The 19,648-nt window shown below is 41.2% G+C and overlaps 1 protein-coding gene across 1 annotated transcript in view; it reads right to left on the bottom strand.

The window, feature by feature from the left end:
• The window catches only part of TMEM47 (transmembrane protein 47), a 33,721-nt gene extending 16,465 nt beyond the window's left edge, over positions 1-17,256 (bottom strand). The window contains exon 1 of the mRNA XM_073358061.2: positions 16,824-17,256. Within this exon, the coding sequence (XP_073214162.1) occupies positions 16,824-17,049 (226 nt within the window). The 5' untranslated portion in view covers positions 17,050-17,256. The remainder of the gene's footprint in view (positions 1-16,823) is intronic.
• Positions 17,257-19,648: the final 2,392 nt, after the last annotated feature.

A 19,648-nucleotide genomic window follows, 5' to 3' on the forward strand; every position in this document is an offset into this window, starting at 1 on the left:
TTGAGTCTTTGGCTTTCTCCAGTTTAGGGAGAAAGGACAAGGTTAGGTCAGGATTAGTTAACATGTGTTAGCTTAGTCCAATCTAAATCACAGCTTTCCCCTAATGTAGAATAAAGGTTAATACGAGGGTTGTCAATTAATGCGATTAACTAAAACAAAATCACAATTAAAAAAATAATTATAATTAATCGCAGTTTTAATCACATTGTTAAACAACAGAATACCAATTGAAATTTATTAATTTTGATGTTTTTCTACATTTTCAAATATATTGATTTCAATTACAACACAGAATACAAAGTGTACAGTGCTCGTTTTATATTATATTTATTACAAATATTGGCACTGTAAAGATGATAAAAGACACAATATTTTTCAATTCACCTCATACAAGTACTCTAGTGCAATCTCTTTATCGTGAAAGTGCAACTTACAAATGTAGATTTTTTTGGTTACATAAATGCACTCAAAAACAAAACAATGCAAAACTTTAGAGCCTACAAGACCACTCAGTCCTACTTCTCGTTCAGCCAATCACTAAGAAAAAGAAGTTTCTTTATATTTACGAGAGATAATGCTGCCCACTTATTATTTACAATGTCACCAGAAAGTAAGAACAGGCATTTGCATGACACTTTTGTAGCTGTCATTGCAAGGTATTTATGTGCCAGATATGCTAAACATTCGTATGCCCCTTCATGCTTCGGACACCATTCCAGGGGACATGCTTTCATGCTGATGATGCTTGTTAAAAAAATAATGCATTAATTAAATTTGTGACTGAACTCCTTGGGGGAGAAATGTATGTCTCCAGCTCTATTTTACCCACATTCTGCCATATATTTCATGTTATAGCAGTCTCGGATGATGATTCAGCACGTGTTCATTTTAAGAACACTTTCACTGCAGATTTGACAAAACGCAAAGACGGTACCAATGTCAGATTTCTAAAGATAGCTACAGCACTTGACCCAAGGTTTAAGAATCTGAAGCCCAGTGATAATTCACAAACATCTCAGCAGTCTGGAATCATGCATTTCTGTACACTGCAAAATCCACCCCTGTGCGGAGGGCAAGGCAATCCTAATTTGAAGGTTTAATCTAAAATTGAGGGGGCCTTGTGCTGACCATCTGCAAAGAAGCAGATTTCAACCTTAGTCCCACTGCAACAATACAGATCAAGCAAGAGGATCATAGCAACAACTCCAGTCATTCAGAACTAGAAGAGAGATAATCACCAACACAAATCCCTACAATGAGTTAGTGGGACAGAAAGAGCTATGGAAACTTTGGCTCTCTCACTCCTTGGCACATCTAGTGCTGATATTTCAGTTGGAATAGAAAAGCAAAGTGTATGACTGGTACAAAGTTAATAAAGAACTGATTTAGGACCTCATTCTCAGCATGGATTTAGAGATCAAACTTTACCAGAATAAGATCAAATCAAGAAGAATAAATTGCCCAGAACCCTTAACTTTTTTTTTAAAAGGCAAGCAAGCAAAATGTGTTCAAAATTAAGCACATTTGGGTTTCAACAATTAGTTAGAAGGACACCTACAGTATGAATGAAAGAAACTAAGAGTGTAAATACATATTACATAAAAACAATATATACATAGTACACAACCGATTCAAACCCATAAAGTAGACACTCTGCAATAACCTGAAGAGGGACTTACCACCTGCATGACTTAGCCCAGTAAATCACCAGTAAGTCATGTAGGAGTGGAGCATCTCTTCGCTAATGGGTCTTCGCCAGTGTATCTATATAGATGCAGTCACATTAGAGAAATCTGCAGCAATGAAGACAGGTTCTCGGTGACGGAGGTTCATATATTGGACTGCCTATGGATCTGGGAACCAGGAACTCTTCAAGTCTCCTACCCTGACTCAGTATGCAGTTAAAGAAGTTATTTACTCTCTCTCTCTCTCTCTCTCTCTCTCTCTCTCTGTGTTTTACTATTAGTAAAATGGAAATACTGTCTTATCTACCTACAGGAGTGTTACAAGGACTGACTGATTAATGCTGATATGACAAAGAAAATTGTAAATTATTATAATTTTTGTTAAATGATTATTGTTACTGATGTATAAGACACTCTCCCAGTAACAGAGTACTGTACAAAACGAATATATAAACATAGTAACACTACAGATATCAAATGGAGGAGCATCCCACCAGCATGGAACCACATCAGAGAAAACCCTACACTTAAAAATTGCACAGGTACAAAGACAAGACATGTAATTCCTCTAGCCCAGAAAGTAAAGCTCACCCAAGAGTGCAAGTATAAACCAAATTGCATACATATGGAGAAGCTAGGGAATGGAAATTTTAAATGCTTACAAATAATAAGAGATTACATGTTTGTGACGAAGCAGGACTGTTCTTAATGTTTCCTCTGAATATTGTGGGGGTGCCTCAGTTTCCCCTATGCAGTTCTTAAGTATCTAGGTGGTGGGATAAGGATGTATTTTCACTGCAGAGCCCTAGAGGACAGGTGTGTGCAGGGGTCTGGACACAGAGAATGGCCAACACCCTGTTTCCTGGCGACTGATGGCCTGGCCCTTCCCCCCTTGCAAGATGAGAGCTAAAGGGTTGAAGACAAAGAGAACAGGTGACCTCCTGGCCCGGGAAAGGGACAAAGCCCAGAGGAAGAGGCACTGGAGAGAGTCAGTTTGGGGCTGGCTGGGGACATGGAGTGAAGTGCAGACTTGGTTGTCTGGCTCACTGCCCCCCCAAAATGGACCCAGCTGAGGGGTCCTGTTCTCTGCACCTACAAGCTGTTTTAGACCATGTTCCTGTCGTCTAATAAACCTTCCGTTTTACTGGCTGGCTGAGAGTCACGTCTGACTGCGAAGTTGGGGTGCAGAACCCTCTGGCTTCTCCAGGACCCCACCTGGGTGGACTCGCTGTGGGAAGCACACGGAGGGGCAGAGGATGCTCCGAGGTCAGACCCAAGAAGGTGGAAGTTGTGTGAGATGTGTGTCCTGAAGACAGTCTGCTCACAGAAAGGAGACTTCCCCAGAGTCCTGCCTGGCTTCGTAGGGAGCAGTTCCAGAGCATTGCCCGGGGACTCCGTGACAATGTTATCTTCAGGATGATCAGAAGCCAGAATGTCTCCTTAAATAAAGATGTGTGACACTGGAGCTACAAGGTGATGAAAAAATTAAGAATGCTACTGCTTTCCAAAGGGATTGCAAATGGGTAATAGATGAGGCAGGAAGACCAATCAAGTGGTAACAATAGTCCAAGTCCAAGATGAGAACTTGGGCTAACATCTTAGCCACCAGTTCAGACACATTATGGATTTTGGAAAGGTTAAAAACAACGATACCACCATGTTTCATTACTGATGTGGGTGTAAGCAGACAAATCAATGTTGACAAACACCCATTTTCCAAACTAAGAGATTTGGACTAGTCAAGGGGAATGGACTTCCGGGACATGGGGACTGAGAATGTGATGTTGACAATCAGCTCAGAACAGCAGAACTTCAATTTTGTCTATTCATTCCCAAATATTAATTGAGGGACAGTTATTTTAACTACAGGCAGAATTCTGGACTCAAATGTATTGGGGAGAGGTGGAGATTTCCAACAGGGACTGCCTCTTTTGTATCTTGGTTCATAAAGTCTCCACTCACAGGGCCATATAGTAACATCAGTTTTTAAGCAGAACTCCCGACTGGACTCAATAGGGAGTTCTGTTTAAAAACTGATGACACAATATGAAACACAGTCAAATGTTATGTAGTGCACAAAATAATTTTGGGTTGAGATTTGCATAGATGACCAAACGAGAGTGATGCATCAAAATCCCCTTAGAAAAAATCTCAATCCTCAAGTTTTGAAGGCTATTGCAGCTAGTGATAAAGGAGAGCTTAAATGGGACTTAAGTGAACATGGGCCTTCAGAGCTCTCTGTACAGAGGGAAATTTCATCCTACATGCATAATAATATTTTTAAAAGGAATATGCAGACTGTTGGACCGCTTTTATACAGAAAAACAAAAATGGGAATAGATGCCTTTAAAAATGAGAGTTTTATGTAATAAATATATGTTCCGTTTTATAAGGAACTCTTTTTTTATACTACATGTATCTACGGAATTGCAGTGAAATAATTTATAATAAATGGTAACAAAGCAAGAACATCAGTTAACAGCAAGATTTCTTCTCTCTGTTTCTTCTATCTATATCACTAGTACTTAAGAGTTGATGTCACATGAATGCATTACCAGTACAAAATAAAATAGTATAAAATTGCTTCTTTTTAAGCTTAACTATTTCATACCATTTATATATACATGAAATGATTAAGAGTGATGACTCCCTGTATTACACTACAAAGTCTATTTTAGAGACATGCAAAATTTGCTTCCTCAAAGACTTAAAACCCAATCATGCAAACAAGCACAGGAGTTACTTTATATATGTGAGTAGTTCCTTAAATTCAGTGTGATTGCTCACATGTATAAAGTGATGGATGTGACTGAAAGTTTGAAAATTGAGGCCTTATTGACCAGTATTAGTTGTATTGGTTCTGAAACATAATCCACGTACATTGTAATAGTACAGTACATCACAGCAAGATACACAACATTACACATCAACGAACAGAGCAAGACTTTGGTGACTACAACAAAGTTGTTAGAAATTGTGCTAGTTTTTTCATTATGCCTAAATGGTAGATATCTTATATAATTTGGGATTTAAAAGAATGTTCTCCTTAAATTTGAACCCAAATGTAGATACTTAGATTTTGAAAGAATAGCTTTTTAAAAACCTAAACCCACCTGAAATATTTCCAGGGTATTTTTAACACTTAAAAGAAAACAGTTATTTTCACTCATAAAGTGTTTGCAACCCAAATATTGCAACACCCAGAACCTGAAATTGGTCATGAACAAAAGTGAAACTGAATTAACTGATTTTCATTGGACAAGCTGAGAGAAATGAAAAAAGAAAAGTAAATTAGGTTTTAAAATTCTTTCAGTTTTGAAAATCTAAGTTGCTGTTAGTAACAAGTACAGAATTATTACATTAAATGTGTCCTTTAATTCCCACCTGCTTGATCACAATTAACATACCTAGTATATAATTATACATTCCTCATGAAATGCCTCTGGGATAGATATACTAAGCAGGGGGACTACAACTGCCATCAGCCCTCTTCCCACTGCATATCTCCTTTCCCCTGGCCAGGGAATGGGAATGGTGCTGAACCAGGAAACGGCTGGACTCTGTTTGGAAGTGGCAGCTACATGGCCACTGAGGTCAGGGAAGCTGAAGCAGAAGTTGCATGGCTAGCCAGAAGCTGCACAGAAGCTAGATGCAGAGAGGAATCCCCAGGGACTGTACACAGAGCCACCTGTGTCCAGGCTGGGATGCTGGACGATAAAGCCAGGTGTAGGTCTGCATGGTACTTATGGGGGAGAAGCAACAGCTGGGCAGAGAACCAGTCCAGAGAGGCCCCCATAAGATACAGTAACTGAGCCTGGCCTAGAACCCTGCAAGCTTCTATGCGCTCAAATAAAGACTGGACTGGAAAGGGCACCTCAGGCACTAGGCATGAGGAGCCCTGTCTCTCGATTTGACTGCCCCAGAGGCCCAAACAGGAACTTCCATTGCTCACTAGAACTGTAATTGTTTAAGGGCTTGTCTACACTACTGCTTAAGGTGATGTAACTTATGTCACTCAGGGGGGTGAAAAGCTACCCTCTGAGCGATGCAAGTTACATCACCCTAAGCACTGTCCACACCAGCGCTAAGTGGGCAGGAGACACTCTCTCACCGACATAACTTCCTCCTCTGGTTGAGGTGGAGTAATTATGCTGACAGGAGAGCGCTCTCCTGTTGACATATCACATCTTCAGCAGAAGCAGTGCTGATGCACCAATGTAGCATAGTAGCTTAGACTAGCCCCCAGGCTGTGTTCCTCAGCTATCTGCAACCCCTCCCTTTCCTGCCAGTCCTAGTACTTACTGGGACCCGCCAGGGCTAGCACCTGCAAGGCCTAACTACTGAAGCACCAACAGAGCTTGCCCCCAAGTTGTGGTGCACTTGCACGCTGCGTTTGGTGTACTGAGCAGCCCCAATAATTACACTTCTTTCAATGCACAGCTACCCATGTATTTGAAAATCTAGATGTAGATTTGTGCCCTTAAGGGGACACACTATACATGCCATAGGAAACAATCACCCCTACGCTGATCCTGGTGGGTGTTGTTATAACAAAGATTTAGTAATAATTTTATTATTTTAGGGGTATCACAAAATTTGCAAAGTATATATGATTTTTAACCGGAACAATTTCATACATATTTTCATTATCCAGAATATGCCATACAAAACAGAAAATGAGCCTTTAACATATAAATGCTCTTCTCAATTAAATAAAATAAAAATAAGTAGTCCTGGCCCCTTTTACATTAATCACTTACGTGCAACTCATATTTAAGTCTTTGCCTTTTCCTAGCTGAGCATAGCTTCAGTTTCATATCTATTTAGAAATTCTGCCAGTTTCTAAGCTATTTATAAGCACGGTGTTAATTCGACCTTGAAAAGTATCACTCTCCACCCTGCTACCCAGTAAAGTGAAGTGAACCTAAGCAGTCAGCTTAAGTTCTTCATTCTTAATTAAAAATAGTTTTATCTGCTCAATTTCTTTGCCAAAATAATACTTCAGTTTTAGGATAATATCAGCAGAAGTCATAAAAGAAGGATAAAATGTCTCAAATTGCCGAGAATAAAAAAATGTATTTCCTTTTAATAAAGAGGTCATTCATTGTAAATATGTGAAAGAGCCATGCAAATGTTGTGTGTTTCAGTTCTTCAATGTTTTGGGGAATTCCTGAAAAAGAAAATATTTTTCTATCCACAGAACTCTGAATTGAATGTGGTTGTGAAAATACATAATATACTGAATGTTAACATACAGTAGCTCTTTCATATACTGTAAATAAACTTAGTTAATCTCTTTTGGAAAATAGGATGAAGCCAAGGATGGGTCCTTTGATTTGTACAAAAGTTCTCCATTGAGCCCTCTGCTTGTAAGGAATGAAATAAGAGAAATTATTTGTGTCATTGTGACAGTGTTTCTTTCTTCCAATGCTGAACAAGAAGAAACTTTATTAGAATAAGGAAAATAGTATTTTCTCTAACACTATTCTCTGAGCTTCTCAGTCCTAGAACTTATACCTAGGACACATCCCAGCCTCCTCCTGTTTAGCATCCTGCTACAGATTTAAAGTAACAGCACACATCCTCAGAGTTTGTAATACAGAATTTAGATCAAAGAATGATGAACCTGAAAAAATGTGCTAAGTGAAATGAAGAAAAACTATTGACACTCCTACACCAGATGCAAAAGAAATTAAGTATAGCCCACTGAGTGTGAGAGCAAGTAACCAATAAAGCAAATAAGATGAGACATTTCTAATTACTTTAAAATGTCAAGCGATTTGTGCAATTATAAATAGCTATATACCTCTCCTTTTGCTACATTTACAAACCTCCAAAAACAAATTAACCATAAAGAAACAAATCATCATTAAAGCAAAACAAAGTAGAGTATCCTTTCTAAAAAGTTATCTGACCAGCAAACTTGTCATCTCTTTTCTTAAGATTATCCATATGCAAAGACTAACATGCTAGGCCTGATTCTCTTCTCATACCCAAGTAAATTAGGAGTAACTCCATTGAAGTCAGTGGAGTTATTGGTGGAAAAGGAATATCATGACCACCACAAAGCTCTTGTGATGAAATTACTCCACCCACATAGACACCAAGTATCTGGGCTCTGCATGAGTGGCACACAGTACATGCAAAGAATTTCTTGGAAAGGTTATTTGTACTCTCTGCAGGCAGAGTGCAGAGCTGTTAGCAACGTGAAATCCACTTCCATCCTTTCCATCCCCACCAAGCCAGGGCCAGGCCATGGGTCTGCTATGCAGTCCATCTCCCCAGCTATGAGCACAGAATACTGGGGTCATCAAGATCAAAATAAAGATGGATCTGCAGCATCTCTCCTTATGGCTCTCGTCACACAGATCCTTTGCACATCTTGCAGAGGTTCACAGACACCCCCGTGAAGTCACTCCATCAGCAAACCTCCATAGCAGTCCCTTACACAAGCACTCCATACTACTATAGGTGACTTTTCTGTGCTATTTACTTGCTTATATTGTTCCCATCATCATGCATCACTGGTGCTGCCCCTTTTGATCTTTGTATGTTGTAGCAGATTCTTAGGCACTTGGGAATATTTTACCTAAGGCCAATCCTGCCTACATGAAGCCATTGTCTGTGAACCTGCACTATTGTGGCTGTATAAACAGTTTTCTTAGGGTTGAATACAAATACTTTGTTGAGTCATTGCTCTGTTTGTGACATGAAACTGAATTTTGGCACTCAGTACAGCTATCTAAGTCTACAAATGCACTGAAAGCAGCCATTCATGGGAAAAGACAGAAGTATTTTTACAAACCAAATATCTAATACCACCAAGTTCTGCTGCTATCTTAGAACAAGAAAGATATCTGACCGGACACTATCAGGTCCCATTTTCAACAAGACTTTCCAGTCGAAAACCAGGCACTAGGCCACCCAATCTTTAACACCATCAGAAAGACTGTCAAACTAGGGGGTTTTTCCTTGCAAGATTCTCTCCAGCTAAAGGGAAAGAGAATAAGGAATGTTGTTAAAATAAAAGGTCTTATTTTACATTCCAAATGCTTTAATGGGTTTTCCTTATTCATTTCTGTATCTTTAGTAAAACTTTTAAAAGAATTTTAATGGTTTGTTTGCCACAATGCCAAGGTCTCTGCATGCCAAACCCTGGACCATATTTAACATGTTTAATGTTTGACAGTGACTGGGTTACATTAACACTTTTTGCCCATTTATTCCATCTAAATTAATACAACACTGCCCCACATAGGCAGCACCCTGTGTTTATCCGAAATGGCACTGTAATCAGTGGGGGTTTGTGCAAAGATCCATTTGCACAAAGCAGCTTGCAGGACCAGGGCCTAAGACAAGAGGAGTTTCACATAACTCAAACAGAATTTGCAGTACAATTTTCAAGAGCACCTAGATGACTTAGGAGCCTAAGTCCCACTGATTTTCAGTTAGACTTAGGATATGTCTACACTGCAGTCAATGGGTGTGATTGCTGCTTGTTAGGGCAGAGGGATAGCTCAGTGGTTTGAGCATTGGCCTGCTAAACCCAGGGTTGTGAGTTCAATCCTTAAGGGGGCCATTTAGGGATGTGGGGCAAAAATTGGGGATTGTGCCTGCTTTGAGCAGGGGGTTGGACTAGATGACCTCCTGAGGTCCCTTCCAACCCTGATATTCTATGATAAGGCGCTGTGCTGTATGTATCCAGCTAGCTCTAATCATTTACCCTTAGTCTTCATAGAAGAAAGATCAAATCTATCCCAAAGATATTAGCATCTAGTAGTCTGTAAATAATACAGGTTTGCATGTTAAAAAAAAAAAGGAGGGGGGGGGCACCAGGATGCATAAGTTTACAGATGTATGAACAACTTGAGATGTATCATGCACTTGATCATTTGGCCATTGATGTATTGCTTCCAAGCAAAGTAAAACTTAATTTTTATTTAATAAAAAAATCCCCCAAAACAACTGGATACAAAGTTTCCTTTTCAAGCCAGCTGCTCTCACTTTTCCAACCCCACTGAACACAAGCTTCTAAGACCTTGTGGGACTATTCTTTAAGTGATGAGGAAGAAAGTGTTTTCATCAGATGAAAGAAGATATACTTGATGTGAAATGCTTAACACTTTTTTTAAAAGGTGCTATACATCAGACATTACTTTAGCCAACCAATCTTCAGACTACAAGACAAGCACAGTATTACAGGAAATCATGTAATCTATAATTTATTCACCGTGTAATGTATGCCTGGGAATTTTCTGCACCAGATACATGACCTTGCGCTGAGATTCTTATAGAATGTTTACGGTGTTAAAAATAATTGCTGGGCATTCATTCCAATAACTACAGAAAGCTAGAAACCGTAGAATTACATGTGGCTAGTGCAGAGAAAAGGAGGGAGACAAAGACTGAAGACTACTTTTCAAGGTAAAAAGAATCTAATCTCTCCTTTTCTGAGCTCCTATATACACACCACTGCATTTGGCTTGTAATATTTCAACAACTAGAAATGGGGGCGGGGAAGATGAGAGAAATACACTTCACATTGCAGTATGAATGTCATTATTTGCCAGAATTATCATTATTTACCAGAATTACCAGAGTGCTTAAAGTGAACGGGCAATTTTTTTCCTAACATTTGTAAAACTCATTCCAATGTACCCTGTGGAAAAACTATTAGCACTTCAAAATCACGCAAAGAGCATTTTCCATCAAAATGATGGTCTTTATATTACTAATCTGGAGCAAGCAAAAAATGAATGTAGCAATACAACCTGACAGACCCTACTCACTCCTACTTGTTAGATTGGATCCTATGTGATCATCTTTGGCCAATGTTACAGTCCACTTGGTTCTAAATATAACTCTCATCAAATATTTAGCCACTTCTATTATCACTAGCTTTAAGAGCATAAGAGCATCTGGAACCAGATTTTTTTTTCTTTCAAATAAGCACACTTTAATAGAAGAATAAGCATTATCATTGTAAAAGTGATAATGCACAAAAGCAGTGGCAGTAATTTGAAGTAGGTTAGGAGAAACTTTATTGAAAATATTTTTCTTGCTTTAAAAAACACTGTTGGGTGTCTTTCTTTATTCGAACACATGCACACACACCCCATGTGTGTTTGCTTAGTGAGAGTATTGCTGGGTTCCATGTATATACTTCTCACTTAGGTGACCGGAGAACGTTTGCTTATGTCACACCAAAAGGCCTGAAACAGTGTGTTTCACGGTATGCTGTAGTGGGAACATGTGTAGCCTAGAAGAATGAGCATCGGATTTGCTGTGAAAAGGTCCTGAGCTCTAATCCTGGTTCTGTTAGCCAGATCTCGGTCTTGGACAAGTCACTTTGTCAGTTTTCCTACCCATAAAACAGGGAACATATTTACATCATGGGGCTGTTGGGATGATTAATTAGTTAGTGATTCTAATGCACTTCAAATATGTTTCAAGCACTATATAAATACTAATTATTAATTATTATTATTATTAACAGAACTTCATTGGTGGCAGGTTTGAAGTAAGTATTTTACTTTTGTGCTGAGTCCACGTAAACTGCCAATTTAAAAGAGGTGATCTTGTTGAAGGATGGATTAAATAACCCAACAGGCCCCTTAGCTCCAACCTGATCTATTGAATTACTATATGAGGATTAATGTTTCTCTGCCACTGACAGAAAAGAATGCTAAAAATGTTTGTATCCTTATAGGTCAGTATTATTCCTTTGAGGGGTGGGGGAAATGTGTATGTTCTGGAATTATGGAAATCTAAAGAAAAATCACTAAAAATCAATTTTCTCTCAAGGCAGAAAAGAGAAATTGTGTTTTATTTACTTTGGCATATAACTTTTTTTGGATGTACAAAAGTTTTCATGTTAGCAATGGGACTGAGTATTAATTTTCCATTCCTGTTTAACTACCTTTTTTTTTAGACTTAATAAAATTACATTTGTTCTGCTTATGCTACTTTATAGCAAGCCAGAAGAGGATACTGAAGTGACTGCCCATCTTGCTGCAAATATGTGTCAATACCTACTCACTTAACGCAAAGATCCATAGCTTCCAAGGACAAAGTCACTTTTGAGCTAGCAACTTTGCTTTGAAACAATTGATCAGGTTCAAAATAAGCATGCATGTGTCATCCAAGACTATTGACCATGTTAGTTCAGAAATTTTCACCTAGTGTATAATTTAGGTTAAACTCATGCAAGTGATCTGACACCAAACAAGGTCAGTTCTACTTTATTTTTTTAAGAACAGCTTACTACATTAGAATAGGATTTTAAGCATACATCTACAGTTAAATAATTTTTAATATGCACTATGTTCCAAGTTAAGGATGGATTATCATCTTATCTTCAATGACTTCTGAATACTAAATTTAAAGATCTATAAAGACCTTGTTGTATTTATTCCCTTGGGGTTGTTTTGTCTTTTAAACCTTCATGGAAAGTTGTAAAGAGTATAATTTTCTTAAAGGAAATTAAATGTGGCAAATATGTGTATTTAGGTGGTTTACTAAAAAGAATATATATGTGCCCTATAAACCAGAAAGGCTTTACACTTGTTAACTATATTCATAGAGAGTTTTATGTGCATTATTGATGCAATAAGCCATAATGCTCCCCAACGAACCATTTTGGTCTATGAAATACATGTGTCTATATTTAAACCAAAATACACAATGTTTACCTGCTATAAATGGTTCCTTCAGAACTGATCTATTTATCAGTTCATATTTATGTATTTTTGATTTGACAGACTATATTGGCTAAGGTCTACTGTTAAAAAAAAAGCCAAAAAACCCAAGTATCTCATGGTTCTGCAGAACAAGCTATTTAGACATACCATACCATTTTTATATAAGATGCATTTAATTATATAGAAAAGTCATGAAAAATTAAGTGTGCATGGTCAATAACCCCTATTTAAACATGGACTTCTTTTGCCTTAAACACATTACAATTTAAGAAGAGCCTAACCCACATCAGAATAATAATCTGCAAGAGTCTGTTTAAAAATAAAGCCAAAGAAAGCATCCAAATCCTGTAAATCCTTGGTGTTAGTCCCACATATTTAAAAATCAGAAGGATGAATTTTAAAAAAAAATTACAGGCATATTTGCACATAGGCAAAACTCTGCGTGTTAAGTTTTTGCCCCAGACAAAATTTGTATTCCAGCACAACTCCTAAAATACTAAATTGGCATAACCAACTCTTGCAATTGTATTGCAAGTCTTGTGATACTTTGTGACTTTTCCTTAAAGCCCCAGCTTCTGGAGATGTGTGATTAGGTAAGAATATCAACTTTCATTTGAAAACTAAATTAAGGTTCTAGCCCTCAGGGTTGCTGAGAAAAAATTGAAAACATCATCCAAGTGAACCCTAAAGACTCCAAAGCCAGGAGGCAAATACAAAGAACCCTAAAATGTATTTACACTTTGTAAAAATCTCATACTTTTTAAGCCAATCTCGTGATTTTGTTGGCCTGACTCATGATTTTTGAACACATAGGGCTGGCAATACTAGGAAGTATTCACAAAGCTCTAAGTATAACAATGCTAAGAAAGACATGGGGTGCTTGGTTAAAATTATTTAAAAAAAAATCCTCAAGAACAGATGTATACTGTATGCCAAGTGATGGAAGCACTGGCATGGATGAAAACAGGCAAAAGGGATTATTTTCAGCTACAGCCCATGCAATCACTCTCAGTAAATTCCTTGCTATAAACACAACAAAGTTGCTCTTTTGATAGCAGTTGGGAACCCTAAGTCTAGTTATGACAAAAGTTTCCAAACTCTACTGCTTAATATTCTTCGTGTAGTAAGAAATTGCACTTCAAATATTAAGCAAGAACACATGATGTCATGGAATATGGGTCTGATCTAACTCTCACTGAATTCAGCAGGAGCCTTTCCATTGACTTTAATGAGTTGTATCTGGCTCTAAAGAGAAGCGGGGCAGAAAGAACAGCTCAGTTTCTCATATTTCAGGTTCCCTTTGAGAATAGGATCATGTGCCAAACATGAGGAAAGTAAAGGTCTTGTTCTAGTCACCTCAAATAAAACAATCATTCACTTCTTCCCCAGTAGCTTGTGAAACCTGGCTCTCCTTAAAGGAAAATGAGCAAAGCTGTTTCAAAGAACTGGAATAGAATCGAACAGTCAAGAATTTTTGCAAGGGGTGGAGAAAAGGTCAGGCGAGGGCAGCAGATCTGTCCTAATTTTTAACATGCAGTGTCCAGCAAGACTGCATTTGACATCCTAACCCATCCCCCTTTCTCCACCCACCTGCCTCCCTCTGTCTTCCATAAAAATAGAAAAGGTAGATGACTGACAAAGCAATTAGAGACAGATTAACAACCCTCAAATGCTGCTTTGCACTGTCCAGCTTCTTTTAATTCTCCACATTCTTTTGTGCGGAAGGGGCAAACACACAGTGAAAGAAAAGGGGGAGATAAAGCCATCTGAAAAGTCTTTATGCAATCAAGGGGATATTATTTCAAGAGACAGAGAAGGGGCAAAGGATTCACGTTGCTAAGGAGACACTTCGAAGCTGACATTCCTACATAAATTTACATTTATACTGAAGAAAGAAAAGAAAGCTGTCCTCCAAAGTTTGTTTAAATTCCCTGGTAACTGAACCAAGATGACATTTTTGAGAGTAATTTTTGCATTACACAGTCTAAAACAAATAACACTAAACCCCACCAAATGTTACCCCAGACACTGACAATGAATAAAATAATTTAAGACAACCAACGAGGGGAATTCTGTAATATTGTTTTCAAGCAGAGCTTAGATTGGTTCTGAGAACTACAAAAAGATTTCAGAGAAACCAGGAAAAGAAGAAATCCATGCATTAAAAACATACAGTGCAAAACCAGGCAAACAGATGATGATTTCTTCCCTGCATGGTTACCAAAAATCTGAGGGCAAAGACTGACCCAAATGGATGCTTTTGCAGTTTTTTCTGTGCAGGTTTTGATTTAACTTGTAAATGTTTCCATTGGGACTCCAGAAGTTTTTGCAATGAAGCCTAGAAAAACCCATAAGAGAGCAGATTTTTTTAAATGAGTGAAATCTAAGAGGCAGCTTGTTTGTTTCATTCACAGACTGTTTCTGAGTATCCCAAGCAGTTTTTAAGTAGGAAAGGTGTCCCCGCTCCCCCCCATCCATGAACAAAAAGTTGAAGAAACACCAAGAAACCAAAACGAGAGAAGTGATAATAGGGCGAAAGGAGCATGAAAGGAGACAAAAGGCAGGGGTGAAAGTAAAATAAAAGACTTGCAGGTATGGGGGCCTGGCTCCGGGCGGAAGGGGTGGGGCTGGGGGTCAGCCTCCCCCAGACAGCCCTTCTACACTGCCCGGTCCGCGCCAGTCCATCTCTGGCGGTGATTTAAAGGGCGGAGCCCCAGGCCCTTTTAAATCGCCAGCCCCAGGGCAGCTCTCCACTTTGCCCCCGCCCCACGTTGGTGGCCCTTGGGGGGCAAAAGGGGCAGTGACAGCGCATTAACGTTGCTGCCCCTTTTACCCCTCTCCTGTCCGCGGCCCTGCAGGTAGGTAGCTTTCCTGGAAAAGGTTTCAGAGTGGTAGCCGTGTTAGTCTGTATCAGCAAAAAGAACGAGGAGTATTTGTGGCACCTTAGAGAACAACAAATGTATTTGGGCATAAGCTTTCATGCGCTAAAACCCACTTCATCGGATGCATGCAGTGGAAAATACAGTAGGAAGATATATAGCTATAAACAGATAGATAGATAGATAGATATACACACTGGGAAATGAAAAAATGGGTGTTGCCATACACACAATAAGAGAGTGATCACCTTAATTGATCACTCTCCTTACAGTGTGTATGGCAACACCCATTTTTTCATGTTCTCTGTGTGTGTGTGTATATATCTATCTATCTTCCTACTGTATTTTCCACTGCATGCATCCGATGAAGTGGGTTGTAGCCCATGAAAGGTTATGCTCAAATAAATTTGTTCGTCTCTAAGGTGCCACAAGTACTCCTCATTCTTTTTCCTGGAAAAGACATACACTTTCTAAGAAGGGAAGCACATAACCAGGGGGGAAGAGAGGAGCAAAGGGAGGACAGAATCCAGAGGGTGTCTGCTCAGGACAAAGTAAAAAAAAAAAAAAAAGTAAAACTATTTCTTGTAGGCTGATCTAGGGTGATCAGATGTCCTGATTTTATTGGGACAGTCCCAATATTTGGGGCTTTTTTCTTATATAGATGCCTATTACCCCCCATCCCCAGCCCGGTTTTACACACTTGCTATCTGGTCACCCTAGGCTGATCTGCAGATCACTGGGCTGGAAGCCACAACTTTACAGGCAGATCCTGCTGGTCACTTTGGAGGGGAGAAGTGATATAACCCTTGTTCTCCAATAATTGCTCCTTCTTTGGTGAACAACCACCACCGGTCAAAAACCAGAACTAACCAAAACTCAGGACCTTTTGGCATAACAAAGACAAATGCAGCCACCTAGCTGATTTACAGAAACTACCCGTTCTTAATCCGCTCCTGCCTCCCTGACCACAAAATAGAGAAAGGGCATGAGTGGTACATGGGAGCTCTCTGCACATATGCATTATTCACAGATATCACTTTCTATCCATTTGGAACTAGCGAGATGGATGGGGAGGAGGAGAGGTGCAGGACGGGGATGCAGCATGGCCGAGTGGAACCTGGGAGGCAGCGCTAAAGGAGAAGACAAGGGAGACTGGGACGCATCTCTAGAGGGAGGAGAGGGCTGGGACTGGGAGGCAGCAGAGAGGGAGACTGGGATGCAGCCTGGCTGTGGAGGGGGACTGGGATTCGGAGACAATGGTGGCAGATAGGCAGGCAGAGGAGGATAGAGTGCAGGGTGGAAGGACTGGGGTTGCAATGTGGTGCTAGGTCGGAGTGGCGTGGCTAGGATCTAATGGGTGGGAAAGCTGGGTATGGGTGGATATTCTGGACGGCTGCAGGGTGGGGTGCTGGATACGGGTCGATGGAGGGTGGGATGGCGAGGTCGGAGTGACTTGGGGTAGAGGTGCTGGCTGGGTACGGGGGGGCACGGGCGGCTGAAGGGGGGGATCGTGACGGGGAGCTGCCGGGGAGCGGGAAGGCAGGGACGCTGTAGCTCACCGCTGTGCAGGGTGGACTCGCAGAGCCAGCTGTCCAAGTTGCCGGGCTTGCGGCAGGACTCCCACAGGGACAGGTAATACTGGTGGTCGGCCGTGACCCAGGCCGGGCTCAGCACGGCTCCCAGATCCAGGCACAGCGACAGGAAGATGCACATCAGCCCCACCAGCTTGAGCGGGGTCAGCACCGACACGCGCACCTCCTCCATGCCGCTGCCGGCTGAAGCCATGGGGGCCGGGGCAGAGCCGCCGCCGCCGCCCGCTACACCGGCCCGGCAAGAGGGGGAGCCGCGCTGGTGAACTGCAGCCCGCGGCGGGGAGCGGGGCCGGGCGGGAGGCTGGACCCCTGCCCCGAGCCCTCCCCGGTCACCACGCGCAGCAGCGGCCGCGGCAGCAGCAGCTCCCGCCAGTCCCCCGGCTCTCTGAGCGCGCCCAGCCCCGCTCCCCGGCTCTGCCCAGCTCACTCCTCCCCTCCCCTCCCCTCGTCTCGTCTCGGGAAGGCGGGGGGGCGGCGGGGGAGCTTGCACCGGGGCCCCCCTCCGAGCCACGCACGTCACGCCCAGGGCTTCCTCCAGGGAGCGGGGGAAAGAAAGGCGGCGAGCCGCTTGGCCCTGCCCTGCTCTCCGGCACACGCTGGTCTCCCCAACCAATTGTGGGGAGAGTCGCCCCAGCCTGTTCGCCTGGCTCCTGCGAGGGCCGTGGTGGTGGGGAAAGGGGCGGCTGTGCAGGGATGTTAACGCAGATTAACTCCCCCCCCCCCCGCCTCCTGCGCCTGGTTCGCTACGATCCTCTCCCCCCGATAAAGTTTTTGGGAACTTTTAGCTCTTCTCCCCTTCCCCACCCTGGGCAGCCTCCCTGCTCACCCCTCGCTCCCACTCTGCGTCCCCTGCTCCCTTTCTTCTCGGCTGTGCCTGGCAGCCCCTAGAGATCTGCTCCCGGGGGCGATTTGAACCTGAGCAGTTTGGAAATCCATTCGCACCGTTTCCAAATCAATCCCGTTTTCCAATTTACGCCACCTAGGGGTTTTCTTTCTCTCTTTTTAATTTGGTCGGATTCATTTGTTTAACAAGCTGTTCAGACACAAAACAAAACCCTTTCGGGACCATTAAATTCACAAGGTTTCTCTGGGGAAAGTTGCCAGCCCCGCTGAGAGACCGTGCAAATAAGAAAGTACAGCTCCGTGCAGACGAGATCTCCCCTTGCACCCCACCCAGACACCCCATACCCGGAACTCTCCGCTCATAACTTGAGTGGGAGGTGACCTCGATTTACACCTATGATCTCAAGCATCTGTGATGCGTAAAAGTAGATTGTGCAGTTGCTAATCTAGTAGTTAGATTTTTTTTAACCCTAAATTTCATTTCGTGAGAACTAATCCACCACACTTGAAAAGATACCGTCTATCGTGGTTTTTTTAAAGAATGCTGGGGGGGGGGGGTTGTCACAGTCTGGTTCAGATTTGACGATTCCCTCCCCCCCTTTTTTTTTTTCCTATGGACACTAGTCTGAATCATTTTCGGGCAGGGAGGGAAATGAACCCAGCGGACATGCACGAAAACAAGAGTGAGGAGGAATGTCTTTGAAGCTATGTTTGGAAGTAAGGCTAACAGCCCCCAACTGGTAGGCCTACTTCAAACACAATTATTTTGCAAAGTATATTAACAAAGAAATGAAAGAACACTTCTGGTTCAGGATTAGCAGCGAAGGATGTCGACTATAATTCATTCTTTTAAGGATGAAACCCTCTGCCTCTTCTAAACCCCAAAGGGTGTGTTTGTGGCTAGTGTTTTCCATTTCCCTCTCTTTAACTGAATCTCTTACCTCAAATTCAGTCTTAAATTATTGGTACTGTGGGGCAGTTTTGTTTCCATTTGTGTGTGTGTGTAATTAGCATTATAGTGCTGTGAATGTCAAGGGCATATGTTTTTGAGTCATTATTAAACACTGATACTGGTCCTATTCACTTCACTTTCCACATCAACTTACAGGAGAAAGATGGAAACAGCCTGGGAACATTTCTGGTGTCAAGCAAGGATTATTTTTTTAATAAACTGATTAAAGTTCCAGATTTTTAAAAATATATTGATTGTATATCATTATATGTACATTTGAGGTAGGACTATGAAAAATGGGTAGGTAGGAGAAAGCACCTCAAGGAAGCAATAATCAGACTCTCTAAATACAAGGAACTGTTCCCTAGGTCATACTAATTATTTTGCATGCAAGTTATCCATCTTTCTTTAAAGCTCCATTTTTTCTCTAAAAGGCCTCCTCCTGCTTCTTTTGAACTCCATAGGAATTTTGCCAGTGACATAATAGGTAAGAGATCAGAATCTAGATGACAACCTAACCCCTCCCCTCCCAAATTCCTGTTTTCCTCCATTTATATCCTCTTGAGATGTTGCAAAAGCCGTTCAGATCAAAGCACACTACCAAACTTTTAACGTGCAGGGTCCACACAGATACTTAGTGCATGGCAGACTAGTGCGAGTTAGATTTCCTTCCCAGTGTGCTGTGAACTAGGTGTTCCTATACTCAAGCCCAGAGAGAGAGATGGAGGGGCGGGCATCATATTACTTAGATTCTAAATTTTTAGGGGGCAGAAACAGTCTTTTCATTATAGGTCTGAACAGTGCTTAGCACAATGGAGTCTGGTTCTTGACTGGTAACATGTATGTGCATTGCAGTACATATAATTGTCATATTTTGCAACCATTTCTAATTTTCAAGGAGATTCATGGACTCTACAATTTCCCCTGTGCCTCAGCATACCATTATCCATTTCAAAATGCTCAAGGTGAAAACCAAATCATAACAGTAGAATTAAAA

Source organism: Lepidochelys kempii, chromosome 1, assembly GCF_965140285.1.
Source record: "Lepidochelys kempii isolate rLepKem1 chromosome 1, rLepKem1.hap1, whole genome shotgun sequence".
Classification (NCBI taxonomy): domain Eukaryota; kingdom Metazoa; phylum Chordata; order Testudines; family Cheloniidae; genus Lepidochelys; species Lepidochelys kempii.